The sequence below is a fragment of the Brachycentrus maculatus genome, unplaced genomic scaffold (assembly GCF_059751285.1).
Source record: "Brachycentrus maculatus isolate JH-2025_06_01 unplaced genomic scaffold, ASM5975128v1 h1tg000832l, whole genome shotgun sequence".
NCBI lineage: Eukaryota > Metazoa > Arthropoda > Insecta > Trichoptera > Brachycentridae > Brachycentrus > Brachycentrus maculatus.
This window is the reverse complement of record NW_028281559.1, coordinates 57,529-77,090: the sequence shown is the minus strand read 5'-3', so window position 1 is coordinate 77,090 and position 19,562 is coordinate 57,529. Positions and strand designations below refer to the sequence as shown.

The window sequence follows — 19,562 nt, the reverse complement described above, 5'->3', positions numbered from 1 at the left end:
ATCTAGTTTTTCCAAATAAATCCTGTACATTTGGCGATGCTATAATTTCAATAACAGCACATACAATAGCTCCAAATAAACCCCATTTCATCAGTATCCAACGTTTCACGTACAAGATCATTTATATCGGTTAACAATAAAAGTTGATCTTGCAATTGATTGCTAGAGCTTTCGATTTTTTTTCTGAGAGCTTTACGGCTTACATTCGTCGAGGAACGAGTGCTAACTATTACGAACAATTTTATTCCATTCGACTGTGCTCGCGAGGCAATACTGTTACGGTCATAGATTTTTATTGGTAGAGGACGTGTCGTCCATGTTGGAAAGTTCCGAATAAGGGGAATGAAAACCTTCAGGGATATAAGTATCGAAAGAGAAAGCTGCCAGGATAATATCACTACAGGATATTGTAAGGCAAAACGTTTCCGGTGAATTATGTAAACAGCCAAAGCGGGGTAGGTATGCCATAGAAACGAATATCGTGACGATTCTTGGACAAGCCACGATCAATTTATACAATGATTTAATTTTTGTGTTTGGGAAGAAATAACATTTTTATTTTATGGTGTACCCAAAATTTGTAACATGGTGTAGCAAAAATATTGTTACCAACATTTTGAGTGTCCCAAATACTTGTTCACAAAATATGGAATATTTCCAATTACAGGAGATGAACATTAGAGTTATTTTCATATTATTTTTTGACATCTCATCAAAGATGAAGAAGAATATGGAAGTCTGGGCATTTACAGGGCTAACGACCGTTATAGGCTGACAGCCTATGACGGTCGTCAGCCCCGTAAATGCCCAGACTTCCATATTATTCTTCATTTTTGATGAGATGTCAAAAAATAATATAAAAATATTCTTAATGTTCATCATTGTGTATTCATTAAAATAAGCTGGATAAATTAATTATTTGATACTTAATTATTATTTAAAAATGAGATACTCGATACATGTTAAATAGCTACAAAAATACAAGATACGTAAACGGTTCTTCAATTACTTTATATATATGGTATGTTTATAGTTTTAACTGATATTTAAAATCAATTGTTAAATCAACACTCACAAAAGCTAAAGTAATATAACACAAGTACAATTAAGGATATGATGGTGAATATTTTACAGCGAATAAAGTTATCACTTTTTTGTGTGTGATTTAAGAACTATAATTATCAATATTAATTATTTTTCTTAGTAAAAATTGATTCTACGCATGTGTTCAGACATTTTTAAAAATAAATGAATTGTTTTACAAAGTTTGTATCAGAAAAAAAAGTTTACATCATGGACTTTGGAGATTAAGTACATAAAATATATTTGTATATCACAATACAAATATGGCCATCTTTTTCTTCTAATTCTAAATCTTTTTAGCACACAATGGTTCAAAAGGCAATGTTTCGTACAAAAGTAGTAATATCTTGATAGTTATACATGAAGAAAATGTGATTAGCCCTGATTTTTATGAACCATTCCAGAGTTAAATACATAACTATTAAAAATGTAGTCGAAATAATTTTATTTTATTTTTTTAATCGAACCCAGAACCTACTACATATATCGATATCAATGATACTTTGACTAACGATAATTTGTTCACAGTATTTTTTTTAAATAAATCACTGTGTTTAACTAATATTTTATTTATTTTGTTCAAATGTAATATGGTTCGAAACGTTTGATAGTATTAACTGACTTTTTAACTTGGACTCATGCATTGAGCACTGCATCAAATCAAATGTAAAGTTGGCGTCTAAAAAAGGAAAATATTTGAAATGTATATTTGTAAAGTTGCCGTCTAAAAAAGGTAATAATAAATACAAGATTAAAAAAATACTTTAATTTATTTTGACCGCCCTGAAAATTGAATCCGAAGCTTTCAACAAAGTAGCCAAAACTATAATCACTATACTACGGGGGGAACTGTAACCATAGAAACCTTTTATTCTTATTTAGATTTTTTTTCAGTCATGTCTTATTCTACTTAAAACAACCTTTAACAAATCGATGGGGTTATCCTGCAACATATGTTCCAGCCAAAACCGCCAGTGGCTTTCCTAAACAAGACACTATGGATAAACTTTTCCTATTATTGCGCGTCTGTGGTTAGTAAAATGTAACGAGCGTTTTCTAATACACTTTCTTCTTTTATCTACGTATATTATGAAGCAATTTCAATATTCGCTGACATCGTAGTATGCTTTTGAATAAAGATAATCGCTCCCTAAACAGCCATTACCTACTATTTTGACGATTCTCATAAACTTTTGCAAAGGTGGGAGAAAATAATTGAATTTCTTTTAAGTATTATGTTAATTCATTGAATTTTGATGTGAGACCTAACTGGTTTTCATATCTTCTAAAAAACTTTTCTTGAAAAGTTAATTATGATGCTTAAGAATAAAATTATCTACAAAAATATATTTATGTGAAAGAATCTAAAAAATGGTGACCAATATTACTATGGATGATTTTTAATCCACAAAACACAGAATGTTTTTAATATACATAAAATATGAACATGTATATTTACATATCTCAAAAGGTAACTTAGTGGTGATTGTATTTATTTTTTTTATTTTTGACAAAGTAATCTTAAAATTATAAATAGTAAAATTCAATTATATTAGGCATTAGTTTTTATTGATTTAAAGCTTTTAATATATTTAAATTCAATAAGTCGAACATAGCTTGTATTGTAATATAATCGCGCCATTTCTGTAAACGTTGATTTTATACATGTCTTGAAAGTTGTTTACCAGGGACATGAAAGAATAAAAATATCAAAAAAGCTTGGATAAATTTTCCCATTTTGTTATAAATGTTTATAATCGTGGAGTATCTTTCAAAAATTGTTTTCAGATTGTTCGAACAAAATTTCACGATGACTTTTATTGAGGTCAAAAGAATTTTATGTATCAAACGCGATTTACTTTTTTGTAACAGCAGTAATGGGTTCACATTGTTTTAAAGGCTTTTTTCGGAGATTTCAGTGGGTCGGATCTCGGTTTTTTTTTTATATACCGAATAGGATTAAACGACTCGCTATATTGACACAAAGCGACAATAAAAAGTGATGAAAGTTCAAAGGGCACGATTCCTTACAATAAATGCCTTTTTCTCTGAACTAAAAGTTACATCAGGATGTTCCGCGCTACAGGCACGACTAAGTGATCTGTAAAATCGAATGAATGTAATCATAGTGATGTGAGTTAGATAAATGTTATTTGGAGAGGACAAATATTATTACTCGAATCGACTCAAATTCATTTATACGAACCTTCTCCAATACGAATAACATAACCAGATTAGGCTTTCTGAAATCGTAAAGGTACAAATTTAACTAGTGAATCTGAACAAGTCGTGTTTATATTGATAAACCCAAAAATGGTATTTTTCATTTATTTTTTTTAACTACTAAAATTATATTTTTCCACAATCTAAGTGCCAAATCACGAAACAAAAAAGACTCATTGGACAGATTCAATTTCATTCAAACATGTTGTGAATAATATAACTGGTCAGTGTGTAAGCTGCATAAAAAAATAAAATGAGTTTTTAGGCGTTTTACAGTATGTAAAATGATCCGGGCTCGGATCTTGGATACAAATAAAAAAGTATTTTTAAAGTAAAGCTTTCTAAATCCGATCATAAGTGGCTGTTGTGAACTCAATCCCGAAATGTCATGAGATTGATCATATACGTATGACTTCTAAAATTTGAATAGTGTGCAAATGGGTATAAAGTGTGTGTAAAGTGATCCCTTAAGATATATATATATATATATATATATATATATATATATATATATATATATATATATATATATATATATATATATATATAAATATATATATATATATATATATATATATATATATAAATATATATATATATATATATATATATATATATATATATATATATATATATATATATATATATATATATATATATATATTTATATATATATATATAAATATATATATATATATATATATATATATATATATATATATATATATATATATATATATATATATATATATATATATATATATATATATATATATATATATATATATATATATATATATATATATATATATATATATATATATATATATATATATATATATATATATATATATATATATATATATATATATATATATATATATATATATATATATATATATATATATATATATATATATATATATATATATATATATATATATATATATATATATATATATATGTGTGTATATTCAGAAATGTTCCTTTCCAAAGTTATAACGTTTGGTCGGGACAGGGATGCAGTCTGGCTTCCGGTAAAAGAGATGTGTCTCCGGCAGCTGCCCGGATATGACGCGAACTAAACGGATAAGGGCGATATGTATTTGTGTGCGAGAGTAAACATACACCAAAGCAAATAATCGTATGTTGTTGGAGTTCGTAACAAGCAGACTGCAAGCGACTGCGATCCTTATCGAATCGTCCGCGTAATTCAGTCCAATGGACTGGAAGCATTCCATTGAGGCTTTAAAATGGATTATAATTTTAGCCCTTGGATTTATTTTTACAATTCAGTTTATATAGTTTAAAATGAAATAAAAATAAACACTTTTTTGTGAATATATGATAAAAATGGTATTATCAAATCATTATTGTGTGTTTTATTACTATTCTAAACTGCTTAGATTCATTTTTTAATTTCATTTAAAATGTTCGTTAATTAATATTTTTTGCACCTGTTGTGTGTTTGTAAAATAACTACGAAATAATCAAGGCTTTTATGTGGTTAAAGTAATTTTTTTAAGCTACATTAATTAATTTTTGCAATTCATTTAAAAAAAATTCAATTAATTTTTTTTTCATTATTTTTTGTGTGTTCATAAAATACCCAAGGAATTAATCAAGGCATTTAAATAACTTTATAAACAAATCTTAGCTTAATAGATTAATTTTTAAACTTCATTTAAGAAAGTTTTCAACTGAATGAACTTATTATACTTTTTTGTGTATAAAAATAAGTAAGGTATATTATCAAGGCATTTATGTGAGACCGTGTTAACCTTTCTTTACCTCATGAGCTATTTTTTTTATTTGTTTAAAAAATGTTTGATTGGAATAAACTTTTTAAAACTTTTTTAATGTACTCGTATAAAAAGTAAGCATACCCATTTAGTGCAGTGTAGTTTAGTGCTTGATTTGAAGTAGGTACATGACATAATCCTGATAATCATTAAAAGTTTCAGATTTGTAATTTACATTTTATAGATTTCCTCGAACTAGTATATAAACGGTTCCGCTCACATATAGATAAATAGATAACAAAAAACATAATTTTAATGTTTTTTTTTAATAATGGGTAGAATAAGAATAATAATGGATAGAATAAGATATTGAATAATATTTAACGTGATCAATTAAATCAGCTGACGACAGTTCATAAGACCGATAAATGCCCTGACTTTTATGATCCTTTTACAAAATTATTCATCACTGTTGAAACATCATTTGTATATTTTTGTGAAAACAAATAAAATAATACTCTTACATATAAAAAATCGTTATTTTATATGTGAAAGTGTCAGGCATATTTTATAGTAAGAAAAAGTCGTGTACATATAAAGGAAGGCAATTTTTATTTCATATAAAAATAAACAGAGTATTTTTACAGAAAATGGTAGAAATATTATACAAAACCATAAATTATTTACCTTAATTATATACAAAACTCTTCAGATATGATATTTTAAAATACATGCTTAAATACTAGTTTTTAATTATCTTTAAAAAATATTCCAAAAATTAAGTAGTTTTTTAAAAATTTATCTTAAAATTTTAATAAACATTGAAAATTAATATTTTTTAATAATCCCGGAATTTTTTTTGATTAAAGTGAAAAATTAAATTATATTTGAGTATTTTATATTTGTTTACATTTTAATTTAATTTCATCGATAAAATAAAAAAAAAAGTGTGCCATATGAAAATGTAAAATTTGTTTTTTTTTCAAGAAAGTTTTGTGACTTCTGTCATTTTTTTATTTTTATTTTCATATTACAATTATATGCAAGAAGTATGATATAAATATTACTGAATTATTATCTAAATGATATGAATTATTAAGATCTAGATCTAGGCATGGGTAATATATTTACAAATGGCTTTAAAAATAAAATGTTTACACTAATCACATAAAAAATGGAATTTTTCTTATTCTTACAATTATACACGAATATTTTGACTTACTATAATTCGATAAAGTTTTTTTTTCAATCGTATTGAATTTTCTGTAATTATTGAATATACGGACAATTATTCATTTAAAATATATAATGAATAAAAATTCAATTCAAATAAAAATCAAAACATTAATCTCATTTCAGTTTTAAAGCAACTAAAATTGTTTTAAATATTAGTCTCTGATTTATTGAGCATAATATTTTAGGTTTTACTAAAATATTTGTCATAAGGTACAATACACATTTGTTTTGGAAGACAAGAACGACAAATGATTTCGATGAGTCACCGATTGTTTCTTTGTCCGATAATTGCAGTTTTACTTCACATCGCACGACACAAGTCAGGATTGTTGAGCAAACCGACTTCCCCACTTACGTGTAATTCACAAATCAAACACACTCACACCGCTAGCGCTGGTGCTCGCGTCCGACGAACAAAAGCAATAAATTTTTCACAACTCGCGGAACTTTCTTTCTTGCTTTCGCCCGTAAAACTTTTATATCTCGCCACTTGTAACTACGACTGTGTGCGGTTATTTATAGTGCACGCGTGTGATAATATATCCCACTTTCGACATATCTTTGTACCGCAGGGTACTTTTAACTCCTACCTTTCAGACACCCGCTTAAAAGCTACACTGAATGTTAACTTCGAATGTTCGCGTCACAACATTAAAACTAAATTCGATTGTCTACTAAGCATAAACGTTACTCGCGATATATTGCCAAAGTTGCTAATTTATCCTACGTACGGGCCATAGGGGCCGTAAGGTGATGGGAAGTACCCTGGGAAAGCTTGCGTTTGTTGCACAGGAACGTTGGCTGTAAGATATGTCGTTAACAATGTAGGAACAACCCTTGTCGAGTAAAGGGTTGTGTACGCTGTTTTAGCGCCGAAGGTGAGCTTCAAAATTTTACTTTCGGTAGCTGTCACTTCTGTATGCGTTACAATTGGAGTAGATGTAATTTGGAACGGATTTTGTTGTTGCTGGAAAAGTGGGTTTATTTGTTGAACTGGAAGTGCGGGAAGCGTACTAGTTCCAATTTCATAATCTGTCTTTGTGACTGTTGCTACTGGTCGTGATATCGTACTATGGGCTGTACTTTGACCATTGAAGAATGGAATTATATGGGATTCATACAAAGTTTCAATCTTGATCACTGGTTTAGATGTAGTTATAACGTTGGGTATCTGAGCTGCAGCTGCAGGATTCAAAAGCCTCAATATAGCAAGTTGTTGGGCTTGTTCCGGAGTAAGAGAAGGTGTAGATGGAGGTGGCGCTTCTGTTACTTGCTGCACTTTAGGGTTAGATGAATGAGCCTTTTTATGTCTCGGATGATTATCTGGGAATCTTGACTTATCGACTTCGGATAAATCAAAATCTGATCCAATATTCGCCAAGTCAAGATCTGGGGGGAATGATCGTCTAAGCTGACCTTCTTCATCTTGGTCATTATCATCTCCAAATTCAAGTTCCAAATGAAGTTCTGATCCAGCTTCATCCAATCGACTGTTGAACTCATTTAGTGTTTTGCTTGGGACAAACTGATACGCTTCCATCGGTGGTAATGTTTTGGTAGCGGTAACTAATCTTGTAACTGCATAGGTTTGCACCAAGGTATAGCTGGTTGTATTGATTCCATTATAGATGACTGGAAGGATGTGAGTTTTCAGCATAGTTTGAGTGGTACTGAATGTTTCAGTAAGAGTTTCGAGAGGAGGTGTTTCCATATCCCCGGCGAGGTACAATGGTGGTAGTGTCGCAATGCTCGAGTCCAAATTGTCTTTATCAAAGTTCGAGGATGTGGCCAGAATATTTTCTGTAAGAGGTTCTGAGCTTCGAATTGCAGGAACTTCCGTTGGTTCGAATGATTTTTGGAATGTAGATGTGACGGTAATATATCTGGTATTTTTCACAGTGCCAACCTAGAACGGATAGTAAACAGATATTAAATATAAGAACAGATAGTAATAAAAACACGATTACTCATCAACATATCAGGTTTTTAGTATGGTATAAAACCAAATTGTATGGTTTGTATAAACAATTATGTTTATGTTAAGTAATAATAAATTGTTTGTATTTTTTCTATAAAAAAATTAATGAAATAAATTTCATTTGTCTATGGTCAAAAACAATATCACAATCATCATATTTTTTAATGCATCCTTATAAAAAAACACCGTAAATTTACCTGGAATGTATACGGTGACTTAATAGTTGCTATCTCAAAGTAGATATCCTTCAAATCAGCGGCAGTTGAAATTTCGACTTTAATTGTCTCCACTGGTGGAGGTTTATCGATAGAATTTTCATTTGCGTCTTCATCTAGCAGGGATCCTGGTCCGTTGTGGGAACCAGAAAGTTCTAAATCAATATTATCAGATCTTGACTGAGGATTTACGTAATTGTTTTGGGCATCATCTGCCGTAGAAGCTGAAGCAGGAGTAGTGGGATCGTCGTGTCCAATAATTTTCTTAATTTCAACTCTCGGTTTAGCTGTGGTCTTATACTGCCATCTTCCTGGAGCTCGGTTTAGCTTGAATTTATAGAGGCTGGTAGAAGGGGAGCTGGTAGCTTGTTCCACTGCAGAAGCCTGAACACGGGGTTTGTATCCTCGACGAGATGAAAATTCCGATTGTGGCGCAGTAGTGATGGATGATTTGAATGCTCTGCTAGATTTTTGACGTCTGTTGTATGAAGCCGCAGATGGTTCGCTAAATACTGATACGGTTGCGAGTTGAGCAGCTGCAGATGAAGACCTACCGTAACGGTTACTGAAATTAAAATATATGAAAACTAACTAAATTTACTAAAATTAGGAAAGATTTTATTTTGAAAACGTAATAAATACAAAAGTATCTTTTAAAATATCAATAATATATTGTTAATTTATTTTAATTTAATATCATTAAGAAATTCAAAGATACTACCTGAAAGTTTTTTGTTGGCCATGCCCAATATTTTTGTGTTTCTTATTTGAATGAGGCCTGCTTGGTGATGGTTTATTTTGAACTTCTTCTTCAATATCGATAGGTGCAACTTCTTGAGCCTTGTGGCGATTTTTAAAGCTTCCTCCTGGTATAGCTGGCCTTCTGGATGGTCTTATTAGATTTGGACTAGCCCCGAACAAATTTTCTAGAGGGAGAGAGGTTTCTTCACTTAAAGAAGCGGCTGGTGTTGGTTCAAGCGTGAATCTATTATTTTTGGATAAGGCTGGAGCAGCTGTTTTTAGTATTCTTAAGGTTGAAGATGGTGATATTTTTGGTTTTTGAGCATGTCCTTTAAATACATGACTAGTGCTATGAAGAACCTGAGCATACTTTCCAGATATTACTGTTCCAATAACACTCGTCTCATGAACGGTAGTAAGGCCTTCCTTTACAACAGTACCACCCAGTTTGGTCACTAATCCTAGTGGATGATCATCGTCATCAACAATTTTTTGAGAAGAAGGTGTATTAGACCTAGGTTTAGCATGTTTTGGTTTATTATGGCTTTTAGATGGTCTCAAATTGATAACTTTGTATGTTTCTTCAACAAATTCAGATGGTTGTCTGGAAAGAAAATCGTATTCAGGATCTCCAATGTTATTATTCGCTACTAAAATTGGTGGCTCATCATCATCATCATCTGAAGAAAGAACTTCAACCACACTAGCAAATATTGGTTGAGTAGCAATAGAGCTGGGTGATATTTCTTGAATAACTTCTACTTTACTTGAAAGTATTTGTGGTGGCGATTTTGCAATTACAGATGGCCCACTTTTTACTTCAACTTTGGAAACTATTTCCTTTTTGGGCGAGGGGGCAGATTTATTTCCTTGCTTGACTTCAACCTTAGAAGACAATACCTTCTTTTGAGCTGCTTCTACAACCTTTGATGGACCGGTTACAACTTCTACCTTTGAAATTATTTTTTTAGCGGGAACGGCGGAGGAAGCAGCAACTACCTCAACTTTACTAGACAAGATTTTTGGGGCTTCATTCACTACACTTGAAACGACGCTCACTACACTCTTAAAATCCTTTTTGGGAGCGGGTTTTATTGAATCACTGATAACCTGTACTTTTGAAGAAATTTTTTGGTTTTCAGATGTTTTGGTATCCTTTTTTTCAATTGGATTCGGAGCTGGTTTGGTAGGTTTGATTTCAGTAACCTTCTCTACTTTGATCGGAGGAGTGTCCACAATTGGTGCTGGTGTAGTTTCTGGTTTGGGTGCATCTGTAATCATTGTTTTTAAATATTTCAGATTTTTTTGCTGAGAAATTTTTCTGTTTTTAAGGCAAACATTTCATTTTATGTGCGTCATTAAAATAAATTTACCATTTTAAATTTTTTTCTTAAAAACAAAATACAATGGATTAAAAAAATTATATCCATTTGTGTTATTTCACTGGTCAGTAAAAAACGATTTTTTCATTTAATAAAAAGATAATACGATTTGGTAAAACAATATTTCAGAAAGGTATTCAATATGTTTAATAACTTTTTAAAAATAATTTAGAGAGTCAAAATAAAAGTAATAATATAATGAAATAAAAAAAGAAAAAAAATTAATTATGTATTTTAAATGTACCTCATAAAATAATATATTTCCATAATAGAATCATCTTTACTAAAAACATCAGTATGCGATCAATAAGAGGTGTGATTAAAAAATATTACCAGGAGATGGAGCTGATTGAGGAGAGAATACCATAATCGTATTCCCTATTGTAGTGGTGAAGTCCAGGAAACCATAAACAGTCTGGGTGGTGAGGTCAAGTCGTGGTGCTTCCTTGGGTGGAGTTGGGAGACTAGGATTAGCTGCATCCACGTAAACTGGATTTTGAGCTAGAGATGACGTCACTAGAAATATAAAAATATACATTTTAATGAATATTTAATGAATAACGATACAGATTTTCTTTGTGAATTAAGGCAAAACATTGAAAAAAGAAATATATTTTACACAAAAATGTGTTATTTTATTCTTAATAAAACACAATAAGGAAGAGTTGCATTTGATTTTTTTTATTGACTGAATACTGATCGGAATATGTTTAAAAAAAACTTTATGAAAAGAGTTGTTTATTTCTGCATATATAATCCAAAGACAGATGAGATAAAAGGTTTAAAGTCATGCAGTGCCTATTTATTTGTTCGTTTTCCAACTCAATTCATGAAATTTTTCTTTAATTAACTCCATAATTACGGTAACGACACAATTTACAGAAAAATATGCAATGAAAATAAAAATTTTTTTAAACTGAGATTTTCCGTAGTATTGGCTGCTGAGAAAAAAACGCATTTTTTCCATTACCGGTTTTTTAACTATCCATAAACTATTTAAACGTAAGTAAATGTTAGTTAAAGAGCTAATAAAAGAATAATTCGATTTCTTTTCAAGATATTTTAGATACTAAAAACGTATTTCTAGGTTATTGTATCGCACGTTCATTATATTTATTGCAAACTTTAAAAAAAACATAACAGGGGGAATCTTATGGGTAGAACAATATGTAAAACAAATGTGTTAATATATTTTAATATAACATATGATTTTAAAATACGCTTAAATTTTGGTAACATCTCAGAAATATGCTATCGATAAAATATATACAGAATAAAGCATTTAACGCCAGATAAGACTGGCAATTCTATGTGTTCTAAAATATCGTCGGGCGATACCTGATACACAGAAAAAGTGCGATTAACCGTTTTTTCTGTTATGATATAAACATAAATTATTTTATCCAAGTCACGAAAAAAGATATAAGTATTAGTTTTTTTGTAGGTATTTTTAATATCTTACATTTAAAGTCAATGTTGTATAAAATTACTGCCATACATTTAGTTTACAACAATCGAAAACCATTTTGACTTATCGATGATGTGATCATAAAACCAAATATTATTACAATAGCATTTTAAATATATCTTTAGACCATTACCGCCGCTGGCAATGAACTTAATTATAATGTGGTCATAGTTCAACATAAAGACCATTAAAATATCGTCTAATAATCTCACGTAAATCAATGAGACTGTTGTTACCCGGGACCGGCTATCAGTCTAACGATCGCCATGATTTGACTTCGTGATATGTCATAGCTCTGTGATAGCATTGTGATCGAACTAAAGGCAATAAAACTAACAGCAATAGATTACTGGACCATTTGGCATTGACCCGAGCTTTGCAGAACTGGTTGGTAATGTATCATGACTTTGATTTCATTGTTGCCAGCTAACCTTGATCTAGTATTTACCACTTCTTCTTAAATGTACCTATGACATTCTTCAATACCGTGATGTTGTCATTTATAGAGGTGACATTTGGTTCAGGTATCTTGATCGAGTTCAAAGGTATTTGAATAATTAAACTCTATTATGCAAAAAGTCTTTAAAAAATAACAAACTTTTTTTCTCAAATAAATATAAAAACAGATTCATATAAGACCTCACATCTACAACATACGAGAGCAATAACAAAGGGTGTAATCACTCTCCGTACACTGAGAAGCATGTCTGCACAGCAATATCATTTCTTCAAAGTTCTCCACATAATGAAATGTCAAGAATGATAAAAATAAATTAAACTTAATGAAAGATTTTCATTGGCTATTGCAGCAAGGATTTCGGAAGAAGGGATCTTTAAAAAAATATTTTTATTTAATTTAAATAAGACTTAAGTATTTATTTCTTATTAATATAATTGTGCGATGCGAAAACGGTTTACTAATGGAATTAAAGAGCTAATATGTTATATTTTCATCATGTTCTAAATGTATTGTTTGTCTCATTTATATCAAAACATTGTGATCGTTTTTCGTAGTAGCGCAAATCCATTTCAATTAGGATAGTATATTTATTTATTGATTTGGTGTTTAACTTGTGGAACTCCATTTCAATTTATCTATGAATTTTAAATCAAACACAGATTTTTTGAGTCTACTAAGTACTTAGTAGATTTAAAAAAATCTGTGTTTAAATTAAAATTAATACATCAAATAGGATAATGTAATTTGCGTCCAAATGTTGCATATTGGAACATTTTGTGAACATAATCTAAAGTTTATACTTTAGATTATGGCATCTTATTAGTTTATAGTAAGCATTTATATGCGTTGTGACATCAAAATACAGGTAATAAAAAAAATACGAACACCTTTTACGTAAGGGTGTCTATATTATACAATTAAAATATGGATATTAGACGCATATAAACATCTCGTTTTTGCATTTATATAATTTATATAATTCATTTTATTGATTTATTAATTATTTAAGTTATTTTTTTTTAAAGTTATAAATAGCACTACAAATTCTTTAACGTAATCTTTATATTATTTGCTTACACGTTCAATCTAATTACAAAATATAGTTTTTTAAAATAAAAAGTAAGATATTAATAAAAAAAAATCAGAAAGAAAGATATAAAGGACTCTATTATGCTGTTTAATTTATTGATTAATTCTATTTTTCTTTCTATATATTTTTTTATGCTATTATGTTATTAAAGCTTGTTTACCCTAATAAGTTGATAATATTATCTCCATTGCCGTAGATGATGATTTGTTTTGTAGACTATGAGTATTTGCTGCCAGGAGGATTCTTTTTGAACAAAAAATATTAGGTACAAAAGAATATTTTTAAATAGGAAATGCAAAGTCTAGTCGGAAATAATAACCCCAGAGAATAAAAGCAGGTAGACTGAGATTAATCCAGACTCACCTGGAGTTCTTGTGTACTTATCCTCCTTCGTGTAGAAAAACAACATAAAAAATGTAGGTATGGAAACGTATGATTTTTTTAAAAACAGTGTTTGACATTGATTTATAATAATACAAGGTTAAATCCTACTATATGTATATCATTTAAAATACACTGTTAAAAATGTTGTACATAAAACTGAACATTGGAATAATTTATTCAAATTCCATTTATTTATTAATACCTCTCTCCGGCCACGCGTTTCTGTGGCTCAACCTGGCTAAATGAAAATAATAAAAATTAAAACCACTAATTTCTTACATGTTTTACAATACTTGTGAAGAAATGAAAATATCGAAAATCTATGAAACAACAATTCAATCAAAAACTTGAAAATGCTAAGTGACGAAAACTGTTAAGAAGCACCCTTTCCACTCTCAAAAAATCCTTAAACTTACTGCTTAGATGTGTTTTGTAAACCTTATTCACTGAAATGAACAAATATTATAGATGTCTCTATCCAACGGATGCATGGTTAAGAATCCCTTTCCGTGTGGAAAGCATTTCAATTTATTTAGATTTAATATTTTTAATAATAATATTAATATTGACATCTCATCCCCAGGGTGAATTATCCAGGATCTAGTGTAAAACATGTGAAGGGTGTTTTTCACCAAATATAAAAAAATAGTTTTTTCAAACGGTTTCATCGTTAAAGCAACTTATTATTTATCTTGATCAGTATATACGAAAATGAGTTTTTTTGGTATATTTTGACAAAAATTATTATTTTCTGTTTTTGAGTTTTTTGTACAAACTCTTACTCTTTTCTGATGCTTAATTTGAAAAAAAGGATCTCGTTAGCAAAAATTAATATACTTTTGTTGTGAGAGAAGAAAAAAAAAATTAATCGGATTATTTCACAAATATTTTAAATGCAAAAAAAGAGAAGAAAAAAAAATTTAATCGGATTATTTCACAAATATTTTAAATGCAAAAAATTTCTTAAATATAAAGTTAGTTTTTTTCTAAGTAATTATTTTAGTATTGGGATTGATTCAATCTTGAAAACCATTCAACCATTCAGTTGAGATATGGGGATGCATTCCATTAGGCAGAGTGCATGTTGAAATCCTCAAACTATTTTGTGCTACGTACCCATATTTAAAAGCTTTCAGTGGTACGCATATTAGAGTTTAAGTGCGTGGATTTATAAAGAGCTTTTTACCACTGGAAATGACGTTCTACTCCAAATAGGCTTTGTATTGCCTTTGGATTAATGTTTAAGCATATGAAATTTGGTTTCAGCTAAACATATCTACCCGTAAAAGAATATTTACTTCAATCATTTGAAATTTATATAAATAAAACTATAAAAATAATATTTAATCTTATCTCACCCTTATTAAAATAAAATAATAGAAAAACAATATTTGCCAAAAAATATATAAAAATTTAAATTTTACTACACAAAAACCATTTTTAAAAAATATTATTTTTCAAGTGTAAGAAACAACAAAAAAGGAAAATTTAAAACGAGATTACTAAATTAATTCAGAATAATCAAGTGCAACATCATTCAATTCTAAAAAAAATACATGAATATCTGCGAATTAAGTATTTATTTAACCACTCAACGGATATCCAAAAAAAATATTTATACTACTGAATAAAAATTAAATACTCATAAAATATATGAAAAATAAAAAAAAACAACCAAAAATGTAATGTATTCTTAAATAAGTACAATAAATAAATATTCATTGCAAGTCTTTCTATAAGCACAAGACCAAGTTTCTTTTTAGGAGAGTTACAGCGTTACTATAATAGGATATTTATAAGTAAATATTAATATATTTTCAATCAATCAAAGTGTCAGGATTTTTGTTACAATATCAAAACAAAATAAAAAAAACAGTGTTTCATACAACGTTAGTATTTATTCCAGTCAATTATTTCTTTCACTATCACGAAATATATGTTTTTCTTACTTCTTCGTGATTCACTTTTTTATAATTATTCATGACAAGACAGCCGCCAATATATTTTTAAGCACATTAGTTCACGCTTTATTCGAAATAGATTGCTGTAATCTAATAAAAATAATATCATAGAAAACATATTTGTTTATGACGCATTTTATTGATTAAAACAATGTCGGTTGATTTGTTACAATAAATTTCCAGCAATGTTGTTTAAATTAGAAACGCCTCTTACACGAAATAACTTATATCACAATGTAATCAATATGGATTTATCGAGAACGCAAAATAAGTTATTAAATACACAACGCCTAAATGTAATAAGGAAAACAAAAGAATAAAAAAAAACACAATAGACGTTTTTTTAAGTTTAACTAAACTTTTTTTAAGTTTAGTTTTTATGTTAACTGGTAACGTAATAATGTTTGATTACGTTAATCGGTATTGTTTTGATGATATTTTGTTTATAAATGATATTTTTAAGAAATGAGGAATCATTTAAAAAAAATCAATTACGAGATCCCTTTATGATATAAAAAGTATTTTACAAACAAATATATATTTTTATTATAATTTGTAAGCACATTAATTTATCTAAGAATATTGATGAAAAGTAATATAAATTTAATATTTTAAATGAATTTAAATTAATACTTAAGATAAAAAGTAACGTATTTTGACTTAATGAAGGGAAAACATAATATTGTTAATCCCTAAAACAGCCTCCCATTTTTACCAGTTTATACTAGTTTTTAATGGTATTAGTGTACAAATAAAACCTATTTTTTTAAACAAGTGGATTAAGTTTTTTTAATGAAATATTTCCATAATTTTGTTATATCGACACTTTTTAAATTTTTGATTCGTGGATAATATATATAATATATTATTACATTAAAACCAATATTTTTAGCTTTTCCACTTTATTTTTATTTGACCAGCGACCGGGTTTCGTCGTTACCGACATCATCAGACTGGTCTGATGATGTCGGTAACGTATCGACAAAACCCGGTCGCTGGTCAAATAAAAATAAAGTGGAAAAGCTAAAAATATTGGTTTTAATCTAATAATATATTAAAAATGCAATTCCATCACGAAGTGTCAGTGGATAATATAAATTTATTAAAAAATGATAATATTTATGTTTACACATCAATGATTCAAATTTAATAAAAAGTAAATTTTTATATTTATTGATTTGGCGTTTAATTTGTAGAACTCCATTTTAAATTATGTATTAATTTTAAATCAAACACAGATTTTTTGAGTCTACTAAGTTGTATTTTATTAACAAAAACACATAAAAAATTATATTGTGACAATTGTTTCGCCTTGTTAGGGCATTATCAAACGACATTCGTTTGATAATGCCCTAACAAAGCGAAACAATTGTCACAATATAATTTTTTATGTGTTTTTGTTAATAAAATACAACTTCGTAGACTCAAAAAAATCTGTGTTTGATTTAAAATTAATACATAAATTTTTATATTTTGAAATTTTTTAAAATTATTTTTTTTTTGATCTGCACGATTTTTTGGGCCATTTTTTTCTTTTTTGTCCCTTAACAGTAATATAATAACGGGATGTTTTTCAATGAAAAAAAATATCCAACGACCATGATTTATTTTACAGGAAGGGTGTTTTGATCACAATTAATATTTACTCCCGACCATTTTTTCCACGTTTACTTCTGACAATTTTATAAAAATTTAATTTATTTTAGCGTAAAACAGGTGGAGCCAAATATCAAATTTTGTATCTCAAATTTTGGCTGCTAATTGACAAAAAAACGGTGTTCGTATTTTGTGTTGCATTAGGCGCTCTGTTAAATAATTACATTTCGGTACATTGGCATCTCATCGCTTGCTCGAGACTTAAAAGCCCCATTTTATATCTCGCAGCACCTATTAGCATAAATATGCATTTTAGCCTAAGTCCTTTCAGATCGCTTAATTTAATTATGGGTTTTGCTTACTAGCCCGTAAGGAGAGCGTTCGGAATATCTCTAGGTGATGCAAGGTATTACGTTATATTCTTGTTAATTCTTGAATAAATTTACTCTTACACCCTAATAAGTTTAGTAAACAGTTATTTTACGTTAAAGCACAAATTTTCAGTGAATCCCGATTTATATTTTTTTGTTAAAGCTTACGTTAGTAAAAGGCATTTATAATGTATATAATTTTGAGTAAGGTTATCGTCTTTTGTTTAGAACCATGAAATCTGAGTCAGAGGTTCCATGCTTGAGTACAACATGATTTTAATTTTCAACCATAAACATTTTAGGCATAATTAAAAAAAAAATCAATAAAAATATTTGTGGATATAATAAAGACACACTCACTGTTGAAACATATATCTCACAAAAATACTAATAATGTCTTGTACTTAAAATGAATACAGCTTTTCAAAACAAATTTGTTTGCAAGTTTGCATGTAATTAATCAGCAGCATCACATTTTTGTAATACGCAAAACACAACGAAAAACAGCAAAATAATTTAAATGAAGACTGGGATAACACAAAACTAGTATACTAAAAAATAAGAGTTTAAGTTTTGATTTTTAAACTGCGAACTAAAAAAAACGTCGCACGACCCGTTTAAATTGTATTAAAATATTGTTGACCTAAGCAAAACTTTCGTATAATGAATATTTTGTACCTCGTTTGTGACGCATTGTTGTTTACTATCAAATACCACATTTCTGTCTGTCTGTCTTATTATTTAATTTCAAGTTTCATTCGTGCAAAGCTTTCGCAGGATTATTTGTGAAGTAGGTTTAACCATTCCAGACTCGCTGTGTTATTTTGCCGTGTTGGAAATTTGGATCTCCCGCAACATTTCTATGATACTTGAAGAGGCAGGTTTAGAATTCAAATTCACCAGAAAGCAAAAATATCTTCCGGCCAACAGATCATAAGTGTTTTATATCCGTAGTTATTTTTATTAAAACCTATGAAAATAAGAAGTAGGTACCTATGAAAATAGTGTACATTTAAGATAATTTCAGTATATGTTCTTCTTCTGTCCATTATCTGTACCCAATGATGAAAGGGTGTTATCTTGGTCATTTCTTACATGAAGGTAATATGATCACTCCTGTGCTTCAAGGACCAGTCAAGGGTGTTATCAAATGTGTATTAGAGTGCAAAATCACTTATATTTATTTTCACCCCCCCTCTTGGGAATCGAACCCGGAACCTCTAGCACGGTAGCTGAACGCGCTAATCATTACACCATGGAGGCGGACAATAGGTTTGTATGCCAATACATTCTATTGATGAAATATAAACATCTTTCTTTTGTAAGCGTTAAGAGAGGGATTCGTTATTTAATTTCAGAAAATGCAATAATAAAACTGGTAAGAACAAAATGACCTAAAACTGTAAAAACCTAACGTGTTAGCATTTTTTCGTTGTAATTGGTTTTTAACTACTTCAGCCGAATAGATGTTCGAATAGTGAAATAAGGAAGGAATGCAAAGCTGTGATAAGCATTATCGATAAAATTAAGAAAGGTGTGTTGAGATGGTTTGGACATGTAGAACGAATGAGTGAGGAAAGAACTTTAAAACAAATTTATGAGGCGAATGTAATTGGAAAAAAGGAGCAGAGG

At 29.0% G+C, this 19,562-nt stretch overlaps 1 protein-coding gene across 1 annotated transcript in view; it reads right to left on the bottom strand.

Annotated features, from left to right (window-relative positions):
• Positions 1-5,900: 5,900 nt before the first annotated feature.
• The window catches only part of LOC148300107 (uncharacterized), a 66,998-nt gene continuing 53,336 nt past the window's right edge, over positions 5,901-19,562 (bottom strand). Inside the window, exons 4-7 of the mRNA XM_088275246.1 lie at positions 10,934-11,116; positions 9,199-10,489; positions 8,460-9,042; positions 5,901-8,190 (exon numbers count right to left, since the gene is read on the bottom strand). Coding sequence (XP_088131372.1) covers positions 7,003-8,190; positions 8,460-9,042; positions 9,199-10,489; positions 10,934-11,116 — 3,245 coding nt within the window. The 3' untranslated portion in view covers positions 5,901-7,002. The remainder of the gene's footprint in view (positions 8,191-8,459; positions 9,043-9,198; positions 10,490-10,933; positions 11,117-19,562) is intronic.